This window comes from Rhynchophorus ferrugineus, unplaced genomic scaffold (assembly GCF_030347505.1).
Source record: "Rhynchophorus ferrugineus isolate W39M unplaced genomic scaffold, kcgeb_rfMv2 rfM3, whole genome shotgun sequence".
NCBI classification, from domain to species: Eukaryota; Metazoa; Arthropoda; class Insecta; order Coleoptera; family Curculionidae; genus Rhynchophorus; species Rhynchophorus ferrugineus.
The window spans coordinates 71967890-71992908 of record NW_027472582.1 but is presented as its reverse complement, the minus strand read 5'-3'; the positions used below and the strand labels follow the sequence as shown (position 1 = coordinate 71992908).

General features: G+C 34.7%; 2 protein-coding genes and 1 long non-coding RNA gene across 4 annotated transcripts; 1 reads left to right on the top strand and 2 right to left on the bottom strand.

Moving 5' to 3' along the window:
* Positions 1-153: 153 nt before the first annotated feature.
* l(3)02640 (porphobilinogen deaminase-like protein l(3)02640) lies at positions 154-2903 on the bottom strand. 2 transcript variants are annotated; one of them, XM_076397608.1, is made up of 10 exons: positions 2765-2903; positions 2472-2579; positions 2344-2416; positions 2104-2290; positions 1784-2048; positions 1179-1400; positions 977-1124; positions 751-923; positions 611-695; positions 154-553 (listed from the first exon to the last, which is right to left on the bottom strand). In XM_076397608.1, the coding sequence occupies exons 2-10, from the start codon at positions 2514-2516 to the stop codon at positions 333-335; spliced, it is 1419 nt and encodes a 472-aa protein (XP_076253723.1). In that variant the 5' UTR covers positions 2517-2579; positions 2765-2903; the 3' UTR covers positions 154-332. The 2 variants fall into 2 exon arrangements, with proteins under 2 accessions (XP_076253723.1, XP_076253724.1); XM_076397609.1 differs by having other exon boundaries at positions 2477-2579.
* Positions 2611-7650, top strand: LOC143192336 (uncharacterized). Its single transcript, XR_013004754.1, has 2 exons — positions 2611-7234; positions 7395-7650. It is a non-coding gene; the product is annotated as an uncharacterized LOC143192336 (long non-coding RNA).
* eys (eyes shut) lies at positions 3669-24756 on the bottom strand. The gene is made up of 25 exons (XM_076397606.1): positions 24637-24756; positions 22766-23066; positions 20553-20783; positions 20386-20499; positions 19766-19934; positions 19516-19712; positions 19140-19460; positions 18776-19084; positions 17088-17234; positions 16915-17027; positions 16551-16861; positions 13110-13311; positions 11895-12046; positions 11695-11831; positions 11395-11640; positions 9224-9397; positions 6501-6729; positions 6270-6433; positions 6005-6211; positions 5030-5221; positions 4773-4974; positions 4544-4715; positions 4342-4491; positions 4101-4287; positions 3669-4045 (listed from the first exon to the last, which is right to left on the bottom strand). Exons 2-25 carry the CDS (start codon positions 23043-23045, stop codon positions 3810-3812), a joined length of 4842 nt encoding a protein of 1613 aa, XP_076253721.1. The 5' UTR covers positions 23046-23066; positions 24637-24756; the 3' UTR covers positions 3669-3809.
* Positions 24757-25019: the final 263 nt, after the last annotated feature.

Here is a 25019-nt window from a genome sequence, read left to right as displayed (position 1 = left end):
TTCCTTCAGTAATTAAAAAAAAGAATGTTTGTTAATTTTTGAATTATTTCTCTGTTAATAAATTATTATAAAATATCATGAATTTGGGAACAATCACAGTTCAAGACAAAACTTTGACAGATCAAATAGGAAAGAAAATTTAAAAAATGCTAATTTATGGTTACTACACCAACATTTATTTATATATAACTTATTTAAAAAAAAAATCAATCTATACAACAATAAAAATCCACACCTTGATACCTATCATAGATGCTAATATATATTATCTAATTTTTTCTAGCCCAAAGACACCATGTGATTTCAGTATTAAAAACAATTGCCGTAACAAATCAAGTTTGTTTTGAATGAATTATCGCCTGAGCCTTGTTCATTATTTCTAAAGCACCCTTTTCAATCAGTTTTTTAGCCAAAGTCTCTCCAAGCAGTTTTGCCTTGTTCAAATTTTCGACAGTGATATTGTGATGTGATATCAAACCAGCAAACAAGTTGGTAGTAATATCCTCATTACCATTCAGTATTTCTGCAGGTATGGTATTGCTATTTAAAATTTCTAAAAGTAAGGACTATCGTTATTACACAAGCTGAAACAAAAAAATTAGGCTAGTACCTGCTTCATGCTTCAAAAATGGACACTTCTTGGCATTTTCCCGAATTTCTTCATCTGTAGATAATGAAAATTGACTGTGAATGGCCTGTGAACACCATAAAATCAATTATATGCAGTTATATATGGATATTGATAATTACATCAGTTTCCCCTTGTAAATAAGGGCACTGTCCCATAAAATCGGATCCGATGGGTATTTCCAAAGGGCATTTTTCATGAGGATCATTCTCCAGTACTTCATTAGGAACGGTACGCTTAATTTTTTTGGTTGGTGGTTCTTTCATTGAGGAATTAACATTGTTCATACAACATTCTGTAAGTATTTTCCAGTTAAATATAGTATCACATTAAATAGTCTCCAATTACCTATATCACTGATTCCATTTGTTCCATTATTGTAAGGACAAGATGCACATTTGATATCATCCAATATACTTAGAATAGACATAGCTTCATCTATAATTTCGTCTTTTCCATCTAGTGACCAAACAGCACCTTTTAGTGAAACTTCTACCTGAAGATTCGTTGATACAAAATTTATTACAAAGGAATAAAAAATCTGTATTACCTGTTTTTCTTTAATTATTTTTAAATTTGTACTAACAGCTACTGGAGCACTACAACCTCCACCTAACGTTTTCAGAAAACTCCTTTCCGACACTACTTTAATAGCAGTGGGTAGATCATACAAAGCCTCTAGCAATTTAATTGTTTGGGCATCATTTGCCCGACATTCAACTGCTAGGGCACCTTGACCTACAGCGTACAGAAAGTCATCTGAATTAAGCATCTAAAAAACAAAATGAAATTCAACAAATATAATTTAGTCATTAAATTAAAACACCTACCAAGCAAAATAACAAAAAACCTTACTCCAAAATACAAGAAACTTTACAGTATAAAGTGGCAATTCGAGTCAAGAATTTAAATACAACATTAACACCAACTCTGAAAAATCCCTTACCCATATTGACTGAATGAACTCATTAAGTTGAATGAAATAAATCTAACTAATATTGTATAACTCAATACAAAAATAATACAATGAGTAATGTTTGTATTTAACAAACGAACCTAAATACTTATGTATCTAGATTTGGAAAATAACACATAACACAAAACATAAAATCCTTACATCACATTTATAAACAAAACATTATGTTTAATATGTACCTCAGATATTCTGTCTTTCCAACCAATGCGAATCAGACCTGCCGATGCCAATACAATAGCCTGATATTTTCCTAAATCATCTAATTTCTTTAAGCGAGTGTTTAAATTCCCTCTTATATTTTCTACTTTCAAATGAGGATACTTTTTTGCCAATTGTGCAGTTCTACGTAAACTTGATGTCCCAATAACACTATCCTTTGGTAATGTTGAAAGGGAATAATTTTTTAAATCTTTTTGAAGAACCAATACATCTCTAGGATCTTCTCTATAATGTTATAAATACATGCACTACTCAATATTTGAGGTACGGATATCTATACCTTTTTAAGACAGCACCTATCGCAAGTCCACTTGGTAAAGAAGTTGGTAAATCTTTTAGAGAATGAACTACAAAATCAACACGTCCTGTTAATAAAGCACTTTCCAGCTCCTTGGTAAATAATGATTTTTCACCAATTTTTGGTAAGGGAATATCTAGGATTTTGTCACCTAAAGTATTCATTGTAACTAAAACAAAATATATAAAGTACAAATATAAAAAATATTAACTGTATACAAACCAATTTCAAATTTCTTATCAGGGCATATCTTTTGTAGCAATGATATTACATATCTGGTTTGAATTAAAGCCAACTAAAACATATTGGTTTTACATTTAATAATCTTATGAATTAATATATAGTTTTACTTCACTTTTCCGTGACCCGACATGTATAACTTGATCACCACTCATTTTGTTTGTATAGATTCAATTCTTGGATTCTCTAATTGACCTTTATATTTTTTTACCTAATTACTTAACAGAAAAAAGTGAGGTTAAAATAAGCACATAACCTTAAGGGAAAGTGAAAGTAATGCACTAATTTGAATATTATTTATTATTGTCAATATATCAGTGTATACTAGTATTTTTATGCAAATATTTTGTGTAAAATAATAATTAACGTCCATACGAACATCTAAAATAAAAATAGTACATACCCAATTCAAAATTTAAAAAATGAATAGAGAACTTTCTATATTTGATTGTTTTAAAAACAGTGAAAGTAGGCCTGTAAGTAAAATGTAACTATTATGTTTGCTTTGATGTAAATTTTTTTGGTATGAGTGCCACTCCAATATTTTTAACCACCTCCAATTTATTTGATAACATCCTTATTATGTTAGTTACCTTGAATATGGGTCTGTAATAATTTTAGGTTAAAATAAAGTGCCTTCATAAGGTCATAAATAAAACTACATAATATTGTTATTATCTATTATCAATATATAAATTCAGTGAGAAATATTTCATGGCAATTCAACATTTAATCAAAATAGACACTTTGTATCTGCTTAATTTATTATCTAAAATATTAAACCACATACAACAAACAACTATAAATAACTAGAAACCATAATGCGATATAAAAACATATTTACTACTAAACATGACACAAATTAATTGTGTTTGTAGGAAACACACTTTTAATCATGCTTTTTGTATTTGAAAATTAGATGGCATTTGTAACGATAAATAATTTTACATTATTATTTACTAATCTAATTAGAAGTGTATGACATAAGTAAGTGAAATATTGAATGTAATGAGGAATATAGCAGTAAGCAAAACAAATGAATGAAAAAAATGAAAATGCAATGGAAAAAAGCAAACTATAAATCTTTCAGATAATAGAAACAAGTCATAATAATTTCAGTTACCAATTAATAAATATAAATTATAATTTTCACTAACATTTTGACTAGATTTAATTAAGATGGCAGTTTTGGTGCACTCATTTAGTGTTTTTATAGGCACTGTTATTTCTACATACCACTTTGAGTTTCACACACTTTCACAACATATTGGGTATAAGGTATATCTGAGAATAAGTAAATGTAGTAATGCTGATATACAACAATTTATCATATTAACTGAAACTAATTAAATTTAATGATTTAATGAGAATTTATGGTCTTTCTTTGTATATAATGACTAACCAAGTACTACTTATAACCCCAATATATTATGTTAATTGACTCTCATTTAAATTCCATTATTTTGCAGAACTGATGGACATGTGTTTATATTTAAACCCTCAAACTTTGAGTATTCTGTTATTATAGCTCCAGCATTTGTTCCCAGAGAATCTAAACATCCTTCGAAATTGTTATGAAAGAGCCCTTTGGTTTCTGAATCAACACTGACATTTAAAGATAAACCACCAATGAAGATTTCCCCATTTAAGGCGTGAGATATCTCCCGGACTGCATCTTCATTACCTGAAAATAGAAAACATATTTAGTTTTGAATAATTCAGAGCAGATTAATTCTTACTGGTTTTAATAGTTTTCCCATCAATCTGCAATGAAAAAGGTACAAAATGTAAGTCTATCTTATGCCATAAACCGTCTGAAACTTTGTAATAAGGTGGGACTTCAATGATTTTCTTCTTGCCATCTTTGGAGGAATACACCAGTTTAAGAAAACCATTTTCGAAGCCCATTCCAAAATAATAATTAAGCTGAAATGGTAATGTTAGAGAGGCAATAAAATATATTGTGTACTATGCAAATACTTTTTTGGTCCACAGTAGTAATCCATCATTTTTGGCAGTGGTAAAGTTAAGATAAACATTTTTCAGGTCCAGGTCCTTTATATTTCGTTTCTTGTCCCTTAATTTCTTCACAATAATATAACTTTGTCCGGTGAATGCGGGTTTTTTGATCTGGAATTAGTCATGAATGAACAAATATCTTTTAAGTTGTTGTCGTCCTTACCTCTATTTTAGTTTCACATGTACCTCCTTCAAAACCAATATGACAATAGCATGTTGAATTTTGGCATATACCATTTTTACAAGATTTATCAGTACATTGTGAAACCATGTCGCATCTCTCTCCATAATAAGGTTCAATGCAGGAACAGTGTGGTTTTAAAAAAGAGTCTAACCTGCAGATTTATTGATAAGGATTTAAACTGAAATGTTTTAGAAATGCGAATCATTACCAACAGGTACCACCATTCAAGCACGATTCACCGCCACAAGGGGTTCCGTCACAGTCCCCAACGTTTCTAGCATCGAGAATGTTTTCAGGAATTAACAAAATAGTTTCCTGATCTAGTGATAAACGCCTAAGGCATCCAGTGAATGGTTCTGGCAGGTATGATGTCGAAGATATGGGTAACTGAGACATATCTGGTATACCTCCTGCAAGATATTTTCAGTGGATCTTGTCGGCGTTATTTAATAAGTTTATTATTACCTAGATAAATGTTATTGGATGATATGCTCATTAAAAACCCATGTTCCAAAATGCCCATATTGATAATGTGGTCAACGTACAGGTACACTTTTCGTCCGAAAATACCAAACTGGACTTTATGCCACACACCTTTCAGTAGCAATTTTGAGCTTCTCACCGTTAATGAGTCTTCCACATTTAAACGTGATTTTCCTTGAAAAAAGCAAATAATTTAGTGTTGTTTTAATTATTGGGTACCTTGTATTTTGTTTAAGTAAAGTTTTATTAATAGTTGAGTTGTTTTGGAAATAACTATCTACGTAAAATTAAAAATGTGTTTGGTAAAGGTACTGAATTGATGGGGTAGCTAAATTTTGGTATTTTGCAGACGGGAAGATGGGTTACAGGTTGTTCTGACGACCAACTAGGTAATCTCAAATCTTCTTGTGATACGTTAGCTTTAAGAAAATGTTTAATGGAAAAAAGAGACAAATGAGTTAATTAAATAAAATTATGTTCTGTCTTTTTCAAGAATTTCTTGAAGAAAAGTAGTTTTACGTCCGAATGTAAGAAACTATACTTTATGCCACATAGCTTTCAGTAGCAATTTTGTTCTTCTCACTGTTAAGAAGTCTTCCACATTTAGACGTTATTTTCCTTGAAATAAGCAAATAATTTAGTGTTGTTTGAATTATTGGATACCTTGTATTTTGTTTAAGTAAAATGTTATTAATAGTTGAGTTGTTTTGGAAGTAGCTATCTACGTTAAATAAAAAAATGTGTTTGGCAAAGATACTGCAATTGATGGGGTAGCTAAATTTAGGGTCTCTTGCAAACGGAACTTGGAAGATGGATTATAGGTTGTTGACCAGTTAAGTAATCTCAACTCTTTTAGTGAGGCGTTAGCTTTAAAAAATATTTGATGGAGATTAGTTAAACACAATTTTTCTGTACTTTTCAAGAATTTGGTAATTTTAACGTTTGTACTGTATTTACCTGAATGCAGTTTTAGTTCCAATAATCCATCCTGTAAACTTAAAGAGACGAAACCAGACTCTTTGTTGCCTACGTAGAATATCAAACCGTTGTCCTTCAACGCCCTTATCTCCAATTCTATATTGAACTTGGAATTATCTATATCTACGTAGCGTGTGCGTACGTATGATCGAATACCTGTAAAGCTGATGTCGGTGATGACTTCGTCTGGAACACTCTTTTTAATTAGTTGTGTCTCATAATTGCGTGCGTTAAATTGAATTACCTTTCTGACAGTACTTTCCGGTCTGTCCCAGGGGACAGTCGCATTCGTAATCGGTTAGTAACGGGACGCATCGGGATTCTTTGGAACATTTTGTAACATTTCTGTCGCAGAGGTTGGTCATCGAGGAGCACAGAGGTCCGTACCAGTTGTCTTGACACAGGCACCTATGGAAATAATGATTTGCTCCAGTTCTAATGGTCGAATCTCAATTATAAAGAACGTCGTACTTACATGAAAGTATTTCCATGATGGAGACACGCACCTCCGTTCTGACACGACCTGTCGTAGCATTCGGTGGTGCCGCATTGTCCCACCGATCGTCCTACTGCCTTCAGCGCCCCGTGGAGCGGTAGTATGATATTCCCGAGTTTGATTTCAAGCTCGAAGATGCAACCAGAGAAGCCGGTATGGAAAGGCAGATCGTGTGGTAAGTTCGAGAAATTTCGGGATTCGTGACCACCTAAAAATTGACTGGTATCGATAAGATGGACGAGGATGGTTCAAATATGATGGAGACAAACGCCGCATGTATTTATTGAAGGTCGTGGCTTGAGTATGTGATAGCTGGGCCCCTTACGAACAGTGTGGCATAGTTTTCGTCGGGAGCGCATGTTTCACGCGCGTGTTACTACCATGAGTTAACGTCAAGTGCCGACCGCCGTAGCGCAACGTATTGTCATTCGTTTTTAGTGTGGGAAGGCGTTCAAAAGACGGACATTTTTCGGCGTTTGCGAAATCAGTTCGGTAGTGAGTGTCTGAGTAGGGCTGACGTGTTTAAATAGGCCAAAACATTCAAGGATGGCCGCGAAACCGTTGAGAATGAGCCGCATGATCTTCGACCGCGAACGAGCATCACACCAGACATTCGCCGCGTAGAACAACCGTAGGATGAATGTTCGAGACATTTTCGCTGAATTTGGCATCAGTATTGGTAGTGTAGAGTCCGCGGTAATGTTCTGTGTACGGTGTTCTGGGACCGGCGGGACGTGCTGTACGTCGATTTCCTGCACATCCAACGTACCATTAATGATACATACAACTCTAACCTTCTGAAAACACACGTGAAATCCGCTTATCCCTCGAAACGGAGGAGCATTCCAGCACGAAGTGTGATTCTTCTCCAAGAGTCCGGATTTATCACCCTGCGACTACCACATGTTTGGACCACTGAAAGAAGTCCTGGGAGGCCAAAGATTCAACACCGATGACGAGGTAGAGGAGTTCATGCGCACATAGCTGTCCGAGTTGTCCAAAGAATTCTTACCGGCATCAAAAAACTTCGGGAAAGATGGACAAAATGCGTAACTAGTGAGATGGAAATACTTTAAAAAATTGTACATTTTTGTAAATTTTTTCAATAATAAATAAACGTGTCAGAGTATTTGTCATCATATTTGAACTACCCCCGTACTTATAAATTATATATGGTTTATATAGTTTATTATATACGTTAATTATATACGTTTTATGTCACAAATTTCGAAGACGCATATATGAATAAACTCTGAACAAATTATATGTTAGTTCATCGAAGTTTGAGCAAAACATTTTTTAATTAGTTGAAAATGTCTTCTGTTGCTTCAATTTGACGAAGAAGTCAGTTTGTAGGTCATCAAATGCTGTGTGAAGCTTATAGCAACTATGCTTCATCGATTTCAACATGCAAATACTGGTTTCGGCGTTTTAAAAATGGCGATTATGACATCAAAGATAAAGACGATGATTTGATGCCATTACTCGATGGTGGTCCATGTAACACGCAAGATTAATATGAAGAATGGTTGTGACTAGCAAGAAAATATTTCGTGCCATATGTATAAGCCAAAAAACCTTGAAAGGCGATTGTCATGTGGGAAATGCTTCTTCTACGACAAAATTAGAAAGGTTTTTTGCATTATATTGTCACTGATGATGAAAGTGGATCAATTACGTTAATCAAAAGCGAAAAAATCATGGGGATGGGGATCATATGGTCATGCATCAACAGCAAAGCCGAATATCCATGGCTTCAAAATAATTCTTTGTATATTGGGATCAGCTTGGCGTGGTATATTAAGAGCTACTCAAATCTAATGGAACTATCAGTGGGGAGCATTGCGCGAACAATGATCAGAATACGAGACACGACAATGTTTTCCTTCAACATGACAACGCTCGACCACCTGTGCCACCCCACCCGCCGTTTTCTCCAGATCTAGCTTCTTTTGATTACTACTTGTTCCGACATACGAGTTGTGCTCTTTGTGAGCAATGTTGCAAAAAGATACATCGTTCTTTAGAATTGAAATCCGTAAAGTGCCTGAAAAGTAGCGGCTATCGATGAAGAGTACTTTGAATAAAATACATTCTAGCGATTTTTCACGATAAAGCTTAAAATTTCAAATAATCCTTTAAATGAAATATATAGGTCTTATAACATACGTAAAATAACAAAAACTATCAATTTACGTAAAAATACTATTTGATTTTACGGAAAGAAAATGCAACTTGTTGAATGGCTACAAATAACCAATAGGAGTACTCATAGTAAAGATAGAACTCGATAAGTACGTTGAATAAAACAACGATATAACTTATATAACAACATACTCAAAATATTTGGTGCACAAAAACCATCATAATGTCTCATTTTGAGTAACATTATACTGTAACTATTAATATAGGAAAAAGAGAGAAGAAAATCACCCAGAGAAAAAACTCAACAAATAATTTTCTCAGTTGTAGCTAGAATTAAGATAGAAGATGAAGTTATAACTCGGCTAGGATTGGATAAAGATGTTCTTGCCAATGGAAGGAAGTTCTTACAAGTTTTCGTTGAAATTATTTAAATTCTATTCCTTGCTAAATATTCAGTATTCATTTAAAACCCCATTCAAAATTTTGCGAATATTTGTTTTAACATTTTCTTTTTATTATTGTGGATTACTTTTCGCTAATATTTTAACGGTACCTACCTAAGTATAAAAACGGCATAATATCAAGTTGAACGGAATTTCCGGGAGATCTGCCGGTGACATTTCCTAAATTATCCACGTAGAGCCACGCCCGTCTTCCAGAATATCCTAGTTGCACCAAATAATCACTGGCTCCCTTCTCTACCGGCTGAGACGTGAATATTCTCCGCGGTCCTTGAATTAGAATTAACTTGGTTAATGTTATTGAGGGATAAAAAGATTTAAAAACGCAGAGAAAATAGATATTTATCTTTACAGGCAATTGGAGAAATGTTTCGTGACATCTATATCTATATCTATGTCGCTACTTTGAATATATTACTTGTTTGAATCGCTGTACTAAGAGCCGCGAAGGCATTTGATTGGTTTATTTAAATTATCAGATGGCTTCTACGCACGGCCTGTGTTCGTTCAACTAGACGATGGCCATTTAGGATATTTATAGAAATTATTGATAGGGCTCCATTCAATGTCTATATCATTTACACCAAAAACTTTCCCAATGTGGCGATTCAAAAAAAATCCTAGAGATATTCAATATTGCGCAAATCGAAGATGCAGCTTTTGTGCCAGATCACGGGATAGAAAGACTAAAATAACGTGCAGTACATGTAAAAAATCCATTTGGAATGTCCACCGAGGTAAAACTAAAACATGTCCTGACTAAAAATAGCAATTTAAGCCCAAATAATAATAATGTGAAAATGAAAATATTTGTTTTATTTTATAATTTCCGCGAAAAGTCATGCATAATTTAGATAAGTTATCGAAGTGTTATGGTGGGGTATTATAGTTACCCCATAGGGTCTGAAACGTAATTTGGTAGCACGGTTCCGGAAAGGTTAAACCAACCAATCAAATTACCAGAATGATCACAATACCATCCGTATATTGGACATTACGAAACTTTTCTCCGGAGACACCTGCTGAGTTTTCTTTCTATTACTCTGTATTTAAAAATAACAGATCAATTGAAAAGTCCCCTGCCTGATACATAGATGGCGCTACTAGAATTAAATCCATATGTTTTTAGTTAGCCCTAACCTTCAAAAGATGCGTGTATTTGACAACTAGTTCACTAGTTTGTGAATTATAGCATTTTGAGTGAAGCAACTTTTGTTATTGTGAAAAAAATGGATAAAATGGAATTTCGCGTGTTGATAAAATATTGCTTTTTGAAGGCAAAAAATACAGTTGAAACAAAAACTTGGCTTGATGCCGAATTTCCAGACACTGCCCCAGGAAAATCAACCATCAAGGATTGGTATGCTAAGTTTAGACGTGGTGAAATGAGCATCGAATACGGTGAACGCAGTGGACGCCCAAAAAGGTTGTTACCGACGAAAACATTTAAAAAATCCACAAAATGATTTTGAATGACCATAAATTGAAATCTATTGATAACAACTGAGCGTATACATCACATCATTCACGAATATTTGGGTTAAAGAAAGCTCTGTGTAAAGTGGGTGCCGCGCGAGCTCACTTTTGACCAAAAACAAGGACGAGTTGATGATTCGGAGCAGGGTTTGAAGATGATCAAGATAAACCCGAGTTTTTGCATCGATGTGTGATGATGGATGAAACATGGCTCCATCATTTCACTCCGAGGTCCAATCGACAGTCATCCGAGTGGACTGCACACGATGAAGTCGCTCCAAGGCGTGGGAAAACGCAACAGTCGGTTGGCATTGACTACCTTGAAAAAGGAAGAACCATCAAAAGCGACTATTAAATAGCCTTTGAAGGAGGAAATCGCCGAAAAACGGTCGCATTTGAAAAAAAAGAAAAAGTGCTACTTCACCAAGACAATGCATCGTGCCACAAGTCAGTGAAAACGATGGCAGAAATCCATGAACTGGGCTTTGAATTGCTTCCTTATCTAACATATTCAGATCTGGCCCCCAGCGACTATTTCCTGTTCTCAGATCTCAAAAGAATGCTCACTGGGAAGAAATTTTCGTTGAATGAAGGGGTGATCGCCCGAACTGAGGTCTATTTTCAAGCAAAGAACAAATCGTACGGCAAAAATGGTATCGAAAAGTTGGAGAGTCGCTATAATCAGTGTATCACCCACCCTTAAGGGACTTAAGTTGAATAAAAAAAACTGATTTTGCCAAAAAAATGTGTTTTACTATGGTAGACCGAGCACTTTTCAATTGACCTGTTACCTGATCCCATGTTCCAAGTCAGCATTATGTATCCTTTGACGAAGCTGACGGCTAAATGATCGGAATAAAAGTCGTGCTGGCCATTTTGACCCATGAACAGAAGCAGAGCGATTTGTTCCAGTGTGGTTGGCACAAATCTGAACTTGATCTCCATGCTGTGAGATATACCCTCCGGTAAGGAGTATGCCACGAACGATGATAGTCCGCGAACTGTAGACGAGAAATATGGCTCCATGATCTTCAGATCTGCAACAAATTATTATTGTGATAATGTACTAGAATTTTCTGGTGAAGTGGTACCGTTTTCGCAGAAATGACCGTGTTTTCCATAGGGACAAAGACACAAGTAACCACTACTTGAGAACGGTATACATGTCCCACCATATAGACACGGATTATCATCACATATGGATATTTCACACATTTCACCTAAAAATCTGTAAAATCAACATACAGTATTAACATTTTTTTTGGTTGATGGTCGGCTAATTTATCTTTACCCATTTCTGCATCTACAATTCCACTTGTCACCTACGGAAATACAGGAAGCTCCATTCTGACATGGATTCGATAGGCAAGCCAGCGATGCACACTCGCTAATCTCATATCCGTTTTCGGCATCTTTATAAATGTACACCTTTTTTCCGTGAATCTACAAACATTGAGTCTCATACTAATGCCTTCAAAGATCAGAATTCATCAACACGAAAGTTTTTTAACATTTCCGAGTAACTTATAAGTGATAAGGAACTGGGGTTTTCTCTATAAACTATTTCAGTTTCATCAGTTTCTGGTGACATTCGACTTTTAAAAAAATTCCTATCCTTTGTAACTTTTTCGTGAAATTTTGAAAAAATGGGTTTCATTCATTTTCGCATATTTTGTACTGCAAAGTAAGCTGATTAAGAGAACGTTTTAATCCTCATTTTGAATTATGTATTAATGTGTTATATCTAAGGCTTTTGAAAAATTTGAAAAGAACAAAACCGATGCTAGAGAGAAAAAACCTAATACCAATTTGGGTTTATTAACAAGCATTCAAAAACTGAATATACTCAAACTAACAGATGTAATTGAAAAAAGCCTACGAAGGTAAAAAGGTATCTTCAGCAATATTCTTCCAGGTAGCACAAGCCTTCGATAAGATACGGCATGACGGTCTGGTTCATAACGAAAGAACTGGAGGTCATATTTAGGAAAATGTATTGGTTAATTCTAAGAAAATTAGAATTATCAGTACATAAGGAATTGCCATTATACAAGCAAATATTTAATTATATGGATATTCCTTGAAAAGTAATATAAAGTTTTCCAGAACAAAGGCCTTCAAGTGCACCCACATACTTCAGGATTGATTACTTACCCCGAGACCTTTATATACTTATTATTACTTACTCAGGAAACCAAAATAATTGCAAGAAGATATGAGGAGAGACACTATTCTCATGTCAGTATCGAAGTGATCAATCTCTCTCTGATTAAACTATTCGATCTTGTGCAGTGTAGTTTAGTGAGATGCATCGGACAGAAAGAGCAGCAGTGTTAATACATAAACATTATTATATCAGAGACCAAAATAGGATAGTAAGGACAGGTTATAGGTTAGTCGGCAACGATTAGTAACAATGTAATAAACAAATAATAATAATAAAAAATGTAAATGTTAAGAGCATGTAATACTATGTTTTTTTTAGGTTTTTACATGATGTACTTACGTGTAAATTCGACATACACCCTACGAATCCATTCATTGGAACATTAGGATTACCCAAGTTGCTTGGTACGCCACCTAAATGTAGCCAAGCGGATTGCGTTACAAACTGAGTTATTTTAGCCATCTGATCACCTCTCATCGACAGGGTGTCGTTGACTCTAACAGCTGCATCGCAATGCGTATAATTATTCGAGAATTCCAACCTAAAAACACACTGTAGTTTACAATACTGTACCAGGACTCAGGCTCAAGGGAATCAAACCCTGTGATATTGTGTAATTGTGTAGTGAAGTGCACTAAATGTTAAAAACACAGAGAAGTTCTACTAGGTTTTATTTTAATTTATTAGAAACTAAATAAGGATCAATGGGTCTTCCTAGATAAGTTACATAATAAAGGTAGTACGGCCTCCAGGTTCGAGGTTATAATTCAAGAACGTTTACAGAAGCAGTTCGATCATGCGATCAAGTGGTTCAAATTCTGGAGGTTGCAAAACAAGCCCCTGAAAACCCAGGACATCATTTTCCATAAGAAGCGTTACGCACTGCGCGTCTCCCATCTTAAGATCGACACCGCAAAAATTCCATGGCTGGATAACGTCACGTATCTAGTTCTCTACTTTGACCGACAGTTCGGTTGACATTTCCAAAAATCAATCCAGAAAGGTTCGGGGATAGAAAACCTGCGATCTTCTCTGATCTGCCCTTCTAGCAGACTTTTCATCTCCATAAAATGCTTATTTTACAAGATGTTAATTAGGTCCGTACTCCTCTACGGATTTAATGTCTACTTTAGATCTAATGTTTACATTGGTTACACCTAGCCAGGGGAAACGGCTTCAAGTTTTCTAAAATAAGCTCCTCACGAGAATCTTAAACGCTCCATTGTTTGTTAGAAATAATCAAATTTATAGGGGAACTAAAACTCCAGAAATCAAACAATTCATATGTCAATCATTCCACAAACAACAACTCAGCTCAAGTTCTTCTGAAAACGGGCGTGTTCGCCGGCTGGTCGACATGTTGGGGGCTAAGTACGGCGTCACCGCTAACCTACCCCTTTTCCAGGCTGAAACGACCTCATCCGCCGCTGCAATCATAACTTTTGGCCCCATATCCAGTCGTATGTTAACTCAAGTTCGCGAATCAATAGTTAGTTTTACTATCTGTTATTTCGCCGGATCCTCGTGCCCAATAACGGCTGCCCGATCAGCGAGTGCCATATCCCCAAATTTAATGCATTAGCAGTAGCGACCCATACCTTATATTTCTTTATTCTAGGACGATATCATAATAAATGAAAATGGACAGTTTCATGGATTATATTGGCCTATAAATTAGTTTTAAAGTATTTTGTTTATTTTAATTTTATTCAAAGTATTGTTCATCGAAATTCTTCTTGGTAACTTCTTGTCTTTAAACAGATTATATTATATTATAATTCTTGATTAGATCTAGTCCTTCAGATGTTATTGCCCTTAATTGATTTCATTTTCTTTGTCAATATCATTAAGATATTGAGCATATTTTTGTTCTTTCCGTCGTGGTCATTTTCACTCCCAGGTATGTAAAGTGATTCACCGACTCAATATTGTTTTCCACTATGATTCGGGTGTCTTCGTTACCTCTTTTCTGTATTATAATCTTTGTTTTACTCGATTTAATCTTAAGGCCGATGTTGTTGGCATGTAGTTTTAGTTCTGAATATGCTTGGCTTCCCGCTTTTGCTCTTCGGCTCATAAATTGATGACCTCTTGTTGGTTAACAGTTTTCGTGTTGTGTTCCATTGTTGCTTTTATCAATATCTGATACAGTTTGTTCTTATAGATCGAGTAATAAGTCTACACGGTCAATTGAAAAACATTTTTTGACAAAATTAGTTTTTTTTATTCAATATAATTCCATTCAAGGATGATACACTGATTATAGCGATTCTCCAACTTTTCGATACCATTTTTGTTGTACGATTTATCCTTTGCTTTAAAATAGACTTCAGTTTTGGCGATCACCTCTTAATTCGACGAAAATTTCTTCCCAGCAAGCATTCTCTTGAGATCTGAGGACAGGAAATAGTCGCTGGGGGCCAGATCTGGAGAATAAGCGTGGATGAGGAAGCAATTCGAAGCCCAATTCATGGATTTTTGCCATCGTTTTCACTGACTTGTGACACGGCGCATTGTATTGCTGAAGCAGCATTTTCTTTTTCTTCAAATGCGGCAGTTTTTCGGCGATTTTGTCCTTCAAACAATGACGCTATGTAATAGTCGCTGTTGATAGTGGTTCCTTTTTCAAGGTAGTCAATGAAAATTATTCTATGCGCATCCTAAAATACAGACGCCATAAACTTGCCAGCCGACTGTTGCGTTTTCGCGAAATGATGGAGCCATGTTTCATCCATTGTCACATATCGATGGAAAAACTCCGTTTTATTACGCTTGATAATCTTCAAACACTGCTCCGAATCCTCATTTCGTCGTTGGTTTTGGTGAAAAGTAAGCTCGCGCGGCAACCACTTTGCACAGAGATTTCTCATGCCCGAATATTCGTGAATGATATGATGTATATGTTCAGTTTTATATCTTTAGAGTGTCTGCTATTTGATTAAATTTCAATTTACGTTCATTAAAAATCATTTTGTGAATGTTTTTAATGGTTTCGTCGGTAACGACCTCTTTTGGGCGTCCACTGCCTTCGCCATCTTCGGCGTTCATTTAACCACGTCTAAGTTTAGCATACCAATCCTTGATGATTGATTTTCCTGTGACAGTGTCCGCAAACTCGGCATCAAGCCAAGTTTCTGCTTCATTTGTTTTTCCTTTCGAAAATCAATATTTTATCAACACGCAAAATTACTTTTTATCCATATTTTTCACAATAACAAAAGTTGCTTCACTCAAAATGCTATAATTCACAAACTAATTACCCGACAGCTGTCAAATTTACACGCACACCCTTTGAGGCTTAGGGTTAACTAAAAACATATGGATTTAATTCTAGTAGCGCCATCTATGTGTCAGGTCGCGGACTTTTCAATTAACCTGTTATTTAATATCCATAAGTATATTATATACATTAATGTCGTGTCCGCAAGCTTTTGGTAGTATTTGTTTTACTGTAAATAACTGATGCCTGAAACTCGATTAATATTCACCAATTATATTTTATGCAAGAGGTAGTAGGCGTTGGTTAATAATGCATGTGAGAATTTTGTACAGAGTGCATAGAAGATATATTCCATGATAGTTATCACATTTTGGTTTTCATATCTACGTTTTTATAAATAGGGCAAATAATACTTTTTCTTCAGTCCACGGGGATTGCTTCTACGGATTCTTGAATTCCAAATGCGATTTACTTGATACAAAATCAGATATTTTCAATGTATTAGAAAACATTTTGTTCACACTTCAACGAAATGACACATAGTGAAAAATGTAACTTACATTGCGTTTATTTTCATTTGAAATCCATTGTTAACTGGTACATTCAATTCGCTAAGTAACATCGTCTGATAACCGCAGGAGAATTTGAAAACCAGGTACCCGTTTTCGACGTACAGAACCATGTACGTTTTATCAAGGGTGGCATAAAACAAAATTCCGCTGGTGGACAAGGTCTTCGCGGTGACCTCCACCGAAACATTCTTGATGTTCGGTAGACGGTGCGTGAGGTAGCTGTTACCATTGAAGGCGGCGTTCTTGACGCCGAGTTTGATTTCGCAGTATAGACCCTCCGCGTCAAAAGGACACAAGCACTGAAACAATTATCGCTTAAATATATGTCTCTTTTCAATTTATGTTTCTCTACCTTGTGGATGTCGTCTATATAGATACAAGTCCCCCCATTTTGACAGCGTTTTTCTGGTAAAGTACAGTCGATGCTGATGATTGTGGTCGTATCGGGAGTAGTAAACATTGAATCTAAGAAATAATATGTACATACATCTATTTTTAGAATATAATTAATAACGCTTAACTCACATTGAGTCACGGTTTTATCGCTTCTTGGTTCTTCAGTGAAAAACGTCGAAATGGTGGTGGGTATTGTAGTTGTTGTTGTTTCCTTGGGAATAACTGTGGTAACCGTTTCTTCTGTTGTACTGTAGACAGGTGTTGTTTCACTAGATTCTAAAATATCAGTAATTCTATATTTAATTACATGTATTAAAAATAATAATATTTGATATTAAGACTTTAAGAGATTTTAATAAAGGACGCAAAAACATTAAAAAGGCCAGAAGTTGCCCCGATTTTTAAAATGTTAAAAACAATGTCAATGTGAATTTGTTGATAAAAATGTATGCAATATATATTAATTTTTCAAATATTTTCTCCATCTTTTTGGCAACATGATGGTACCGTATCGAAAGAATATGTTTTACTAGTCTCAAGATTTTTAGCTTCAACACTTTGAACTTAACATCTATGTCGCTATTCTTAGTATCCTGCGAGTTTTACTAATAGCTTCAATGAATTAGATCAAATGACTTTACTATCTTTGATCATCTGACTAAGATATCATTATCTAGGAGCTGGAGAATCTCTACATTGTCGTGCTGATGGAACTTCAATTTCTCATGTCTTTGGGCATAGTCCTTGATATTTCGACATTTTCTACCTCCGGATCATTCATTGTTATTATTTCCAATGGCTAGAATTGCAGTGTCATCTGCAAATGTAACAACATTTTTATTGAATTGAAGTTAGCCCAAGTGTATAGCAGATTATGAATTGGTCTCTATATACTTCCGTATGGCACACCTGCTTGTGTTTACCTCAAGTCAGAATAGACATCTTCTTGCTTGACTCTGAAGTATCGGTCAGGTGTGTATGACTCTAATTTTTTTTAATATTGGTTAGGGTCTCATTCCAAACATTATCAAAAACTTAGCAACATCCAAGACTACTGCGGAAGAAGCTTTATATTTTCTACTGGTTTTTTTATGACATTGATGATTCTGATAACCAAATGATAACCTGGATCTTGAATGGTTGTTTTTATCCTTTTCGATAGAAGTGTTTCAAATAATTTGAACATCAGCAATAATGATATTGGCCGATATGATGCTGTTTCATGATTTGGCTTTGTTAGTTTGGTTTGCACAATTCTAGTACATGTTGTCTGAATGAGGCATTTATTTGGTTGATGATCTTAATAAGTGCCTTTCTTCGAAGTTCCTTTAATATTTTCTTGGTAACAAAATCTAAACCAGGAGCCCTTTTTGCTTTAATATTACATCTTATTTCTTTTTAATTTTCGACCATTCCTGTCCAGTGGCACAGGGCAATGATTCAACGTCATTCTCTGTATGTGTGTGTTCGAAACATCTCTGGTCCAGCTTCCATCCTCATTTTTTATTGGACTCGTTTGTATTGTAGATTTGCTTAAGTTTCTGACGATAAACACCCATGGTGTCAGTTTTCAATTGTTTAATTTCATATCTCAGTTAGGATGTAAGATGAAATAGTGTAATTTTTTGCTCGATCTTCTTCTTTCTGATATTATCATGATATATTTTTATGATAGAGTAAAAAGTGGGATGTATTTTTCTGCATCGTTGCACCATTAGAGAAAACCATCACATATCAACAGAGTCTATATACCTGAAGCATTAAGGGAGTCTAAGACTATTGAACAAATAAAACGAACTTTATAAAACGATACTCACCTAAGGTGAACCATCTATCCGTCATAGCTGTTGTTTTGATTTCAATCGATGTCGATGAAGGTATCATAGTTGTTGGTGTTATGGTACTCAATGAGGTTGTTAAAGTGTCATTAAGGAAATACGAGTCTGTAGTACCAACAGTCGTTGTTGAATAAACATCTGCAGTTGTTGAAGTAATTGTGGTTTCACGTTTTTCTGTGGTTTCAAGTGCTTCAGTTGTCGAGGTACTTTCCGAAGATGTAGTAGTTGTAAATATTGTGGTTGTAGTCTGATTATTATAGGCTGAAGGTTTTGTAACATATATGGTTGCTAAAACATATAAATATATAAAAACATTACCAAGTTTATCAATTTTTGTACGTACTGGTTTCAGTACTGATGGGAAATTCTGTTGTGGAAGTATAGGGAGTCTCGGTAGTGACCGTTACTGTACTTTCGGTTGTACTTTGCATTGTAGTGGTGATGGTAGACGTTTGTCCTGTTTCTGTTGTAACTTGAGTGGTGGTGATCTGGGTAGTGGTTTCAGGATGAGTACTATACACGGCAGTTGTTAACCCAGCCTCAGACGTTGTCTTTGTGGTTTCATTAACAGGAGGAACACACCATGGGGTAGTTGTACTTTGTGGAGTAGTTACATTAATATTTGGCACCTGTGTTGTTGTTTCTGTTGACAATGACCTTGAAACTGAAATCAATTTAATTTTGACATATTTAGTGGTGCAGTTAACTGGATCACTTACTAGTGGTTACATCAAAAATGGGGGTCGTAGTGGTCGATATGTTCTGATACAAAATTGTTGTCGTAGGAGAAATATAGGTACAATCTAAATCGTTATCCGTTAATATAAGGCACTCGCAAAGAACTCCCGTTAAATTGGGTGGACAAGAACACGTAAAATTGTCAATACCGTCAATGCAGGTACCACCATTCAAACATCTGAAACATACATATTTCGTAACATATTATTTGCTAAGTGATTGAGAAAAAACCTTGGTCCCAGCTGGCATTCGTCGTACTGCAATTCGCACAGCTCTCCGTGGAAATCGGGCACGCAGTAACAAGTGTGATGATTGTCTTCGAAAAGGCATAGGGCACCGTTTTTGCAAGGATTTCGATCGCATATTTGCATAACTTCTTCGCAGTTTTGACCAGTATATCCTGAAGTGTTTGTATAAATGGGACTAAGTAACATTTTCTGATACATAACATACATATATATAGCGGCTGTACATGTTGGAGTAATATTTCGAGATTCCATCGTTTAGCTCGTGTAATGACAAGCAGAGCAAAAGGAAGGAAAACTTGAAGATGCCAGATGAGTTTCTGCTGAAACATCCTCAAGATATTAGAGGTTCTTTTGGTAACCAAAACGGATAAAAGGCCGAAATACTATTCCAACATTTACTATTCATTAATCAGCTTTAAAATAAATTAATAGTTTTTTTGTTCTAAACCCTTTCATATTTTCTTTGTTTCAGTTTGTTTACGACGACGTAAACGAATTAACAAATTGTGGCAGGCAATATGTTAAACATCTTGATGACGTATGTACAAAAAATCTTTGAATAGACTTTTTTATGTGATTACCGAATATTATTTCAATATTTACCAAATAGACAGGCGCACTCATAATCAGCGTGAAGATCGATACATATAGCACCATTTTGACACGGAGCCGACATGCATTCATCTATTTCTCTGTCACATATGAGACCATTCCAGCCTGAAACATTCCAGAGTCCTATATCGCTACAATACTTGACGTACTACACTAACCTGGTTGACATTTGCACGAAAACGTGTCTCCAGGTCCCTCCGTACAAATACCACCGTTCAGGCATCTAGTTTCCTCTGTCGTGTTACAAACGGCGATGTCTATTTGACAGTGACTTCCGGAATAGCCCGGCAGACACTGACAGACGTATCCGTTAGGCCCGTCGATACAAGTTCCGTTATTCCAACACGGATTACTTTCGCACTCGTTAAAATCTTCCTCACACAAGTCACCTACAATGATTAATTCAACATCAGCGTAATAAACTTTAGATTACTTTGGTTATCATCAATATATATCAAATTAACACTAATGAACTATTTGTTTTTATTCCAATTTGCTACGGTTTAAAAATTACAAAGTACTTATCCTACGATATACACTTTGGGCTTAACATCTATGTCACTATTTTTTAACGTTCACTGAGTTTTATTTATAACTCTACTGAGTTATATTAAATGGTATCATTATCTAGGGGAATCTCAACATTGATATGTTGTTAGAGTCTTTCTTGTCAACGTTTGCAGCTCTTTATGCAGATTATCGTTACGAATGTACCATGAAGCATTAACAATATTTCGCAGTATGTTGTTAAACCTAAGTTTAACATCAAGGGTCATGCCAAGATATTTTCCAATTCACTTTATCAAAACTTGTGATATCAGCACTTTTATCAGCACCGTTTATAACCTCCTATTATTATCACTAATGTTTTGTAGAATTTTGCAAGCATTTGGTAACATGGCCCACCTGTACAAACTCAAATACATATTCTGACGCAGCAAACAGTATTGTATCTCTTCTTAACTTAAGATAAAATGAATAGGAAAAATCGACTCCGGATTTAAAACGAATTTTGGGCAAATAAGTTTGACGTGCACTACAGCACCATCTAATGGCAACAATAAAATACATATTCGAAAATATTAAGACAAAGAAGAAGAAAGTATTATATCAGTTTTATATTCATATGAAATAATATGACAGAATATAAGGAGTAATAAAGAGAACATTCGAAGATAAAATGTTAACCTTTGTTACCCTAATGCCATCTATGGAAAAATATAAAAAACATGAAAATATGTTACGTAAAATTGAAATTATATAATTATTGTAAAAGTGCTGGTTAGTCTAGTTCTATGGCATAGATCAACTGAAACCATATCTAGAGAATATGACGGATGTTAAAACTACGCTTTATTTTATTTCACAATAACATTGCCATTGCGTGTTAAAATCACGTATTCTAGTTATTACTTTCGTTGAGAACTTAATTATGACTTTCAATGTCAATTTTAAACCCACCAGCCATAACCTATATTGCAGCTTTGATATGTGCACAAGTTCGACGCTCTTCTGCATATTTTGTCATGTATAAATATTCACAAACGTAGCCGTGAATATTCAAACTTCCATTCTTTTTTTCTCTTATTTCATGATAGTTGTTTATAAGTACACGTACTTTGTACTTATATGGTAGACAATTCAACAATGTTGAATGACTAAAACATGCTATATAAGATGAATAGAAAAAGTTAAAACAGTAATAAAAATTTAAAATACTGATTAATTGTTTACCTTTGTGTACTATAGTTTTGTAGTGTTGTTTAAGAGGCCTATTCAAAGTTTTCTTGTATATACGTCATCTAAATTTGTGACGTAAAAACGTCGCAACGTTGCCACATCAACTCTGAGTTTTAGTTCAGTTTGGCTTTGACATACAACAAAATTTTTATCTAAATATTATTTATTTTAACATTATAGTACATATAAAAACTACAGTTAATTTTACATCCACAATAGTTTATAGGTTGAAGTTATAACTTTTAATCATTATTGTTTTCAAGAATTTTGCATACGTCTGACAACTGGACGACGTTGATAGGCTCATTCGTTGACGCATTCGAAATTAATCATACAGAATTATATCTCTTTTTAATTAGAATAAAATGATCAAGAAGATATTGTTTGATTCTGAATAGAAATTTACAAAACAACAATTTGAATCTCGATGACGTATGTACAAAAGAACATTGAATAGCTATTTTTTTGTAATGTTTACATTAATAGCAAGACTAATATACCAAAAACTAAATGTTTTTATTAAGAGTTGTAATGAAAAATATATAGTGTGCATTGAAAAAAAAACGCAGAGTTAAAGTTATACAGCTCCTGCAGCAAAATAACAATGAAAATCAATGTCCAATTTCCTCACCTACATATCCTGCTGGGCACGTACAGTTGAACGAAGCAATTCCATCCACGCATACTCCGCCATTTTGGCAAGGCGATGACCAACAGTCATTCCAGTTCGTCTGGCATTGCAGCCCCGTGTAACCGTCGATGCAGTAGCAGAAATACGTGGAGTTTAGGTCGTCCAAACACACGCCATGAAGACAGGGGTTGCTGAGACAGGCGAATCCGTTGAAAACCGAACCGAATTTGATAACCAGTACCAGCCAGAACAATGGCCTGGTGCTATCTGATCGAGGCATAACGCATTCTTATAATTGAACCTGAAACCAAATGTTATTTACTAATAGTTTATTCTTCAATTTTTGTCTTAACAATCATATTTGGGCATCCAAGTATTGTCCATCAATCGCAGCTACTTTTTCCCGTCTTGCAGGCAATTTACAGATTTCATATCGAATGAACGATGTATCTCTTGAGGCAATCCATTAATCGACCAATCGATCAATATTTTGGTATCTTGTTAGTACTGTTAGTATTTTTAGGAAAGGATAAAAATTAAGAAGATCAAAAATCTGACCTTGTCAACTTTACTAGTAAAAGACCAAAAAAACAGTGAATCTAGAACGAACAAAATAAAATATGATATTGATAGTTTTCTTGGCTTCTTAAAAGAAAATCCAATATGCTAATACACAATAAGCTTTATTAATAATGTTAAGGTAATTCGAAAGAACAACGTGTTGAGTCGATTCAAATGTTGGTATCTTATATCATATATCGGCACAAGTAGAAATCTGAAGGAGCAAAGTTTGGAGAATAGGAAGGGGGGGGGGGGGTTGATGCCGCGTATTGAAGTAAGTATTGATCTTCTAGAAGTAGTTTTGAATTCCATTCAAATTACGACCTGTTTTACGTATAGGAGGTCTTATGTATTTCTATTTTGATTCGAAGTTACCTAGGCTTCTTGAAAAACAATATTGTGTCAGAACCATCTACACGATGATATTTTTATGTTACCAGGCATGATGATCTTCGCTGTTAATGTTGACAGTTTTGAGTTTAACGATATTTTATTTTTAATTTTTAAAGTTTTAGTTGTATAATTTGTACAATAACTTTTTCAAAGATTTTTTTGTAAAACTGAAGCTTTATTTACATAAATTGTTACTACAAGCTCTTAAGTCATCTCTTAAGGTCTCTAGAGTATCGATCCAGTTTTTGGCTTCGACTTTCTGCTGTTGCAACCACTTCCAAAAACCTGTAATGTATAGGGCAGTATTACTGTGTGCTTTCACCCACTACTAAATACAATATTCTAGATTCAAAAGCGTAAAGATGTTACGAAGGAGCTAGAACTTGATGAATGAGTTGGAGAAGGTTTGTGTAATGCAGGTGAAATTTAAAATTTTAGCCCAAAACATGCTATTGGAAATTAGTCCACCATAAGATTTTTCATGGGATTTCTTTGGTCAAACAACAAGCAGATATTTTTTTCAGTTAAAATCACGAGAGAGTCTTGAAGAATCATAGGCATCACAATTAAATGGTCAAGCTCACATGTCTTCCGTCGGCCAATACCGTTGGTACTTGATATCCATTTAAAAAATTCTGAATAAATATACTAATGAAATCTTCAAAGATTATCTTATATATATTTTTACTAACGCACAAAAGATGTATACCTAACCTTATAAAAGCAAAAAAATATGATAAAAATTTTTCGTTTAACCTTCATTCAAAATAAAAAGTCTCATTGTCTGACTAACACATTTCACGCTTATTTTAAAGTATCGATCAAATTGTCCCAAATAATGTATGTACGAAAAAACTGTACCGGATACAAACAAACCGATTTGGCTACTTCTTCTACCTAATTTAGAGCGTACTTACCTTTAATACGTTTAATTATTCACCGGCACTTATCAACAGGAAGTTTCCTATGGTTTTTTTCACTACATCGACCACCGAAAACTATCTTACCCTCCTTGAAACCCGGAACACTAGTTTCTGGTCAGCTGGTTACCATGGTGACATGTAAACAACAATAATACTTGCGGGAATGGGTGCCGGTGTTTGACGTTGCCAAACGTATGATGTTTTCTTTCATAATGATATATTTTTGTTATTTTTCGGGTTATAACTTTGCTACCTTGTATTTATTCATGAAAATATTAGAGAACGTAAAAATATCATCTAATTCTATCATACACTTATGCCAAAATCTTGACCGTCAGATAACCATGGCAATATATATACAACAGTAATTATGTCAA

Excerpts from the sequence above, each read along its gene's own strand:
- eys (XM_076397606.1), bottom strand. The coding sequence starts at position 23,045 with ATGCCTCGATCAGATAGCACCAGGCCATTGTTCTGGCTGGTACTGGTT. Across the intron at positions 19,935-20,385 it reads TGAGTGCGCCTGTCTATTTG|GATATACTGGTCAAAACTGC; the intron begins GTAAATATTGAA and ends CAAACACTTCAG. Across the intron at positions 12,047-13,109 it reads GGTGTATGTCGAATTTACAC|ATTCACGGAAAAAAGGTGTA; the intron begins GTAAGTACATCA and ends CAATGTTTGTAG.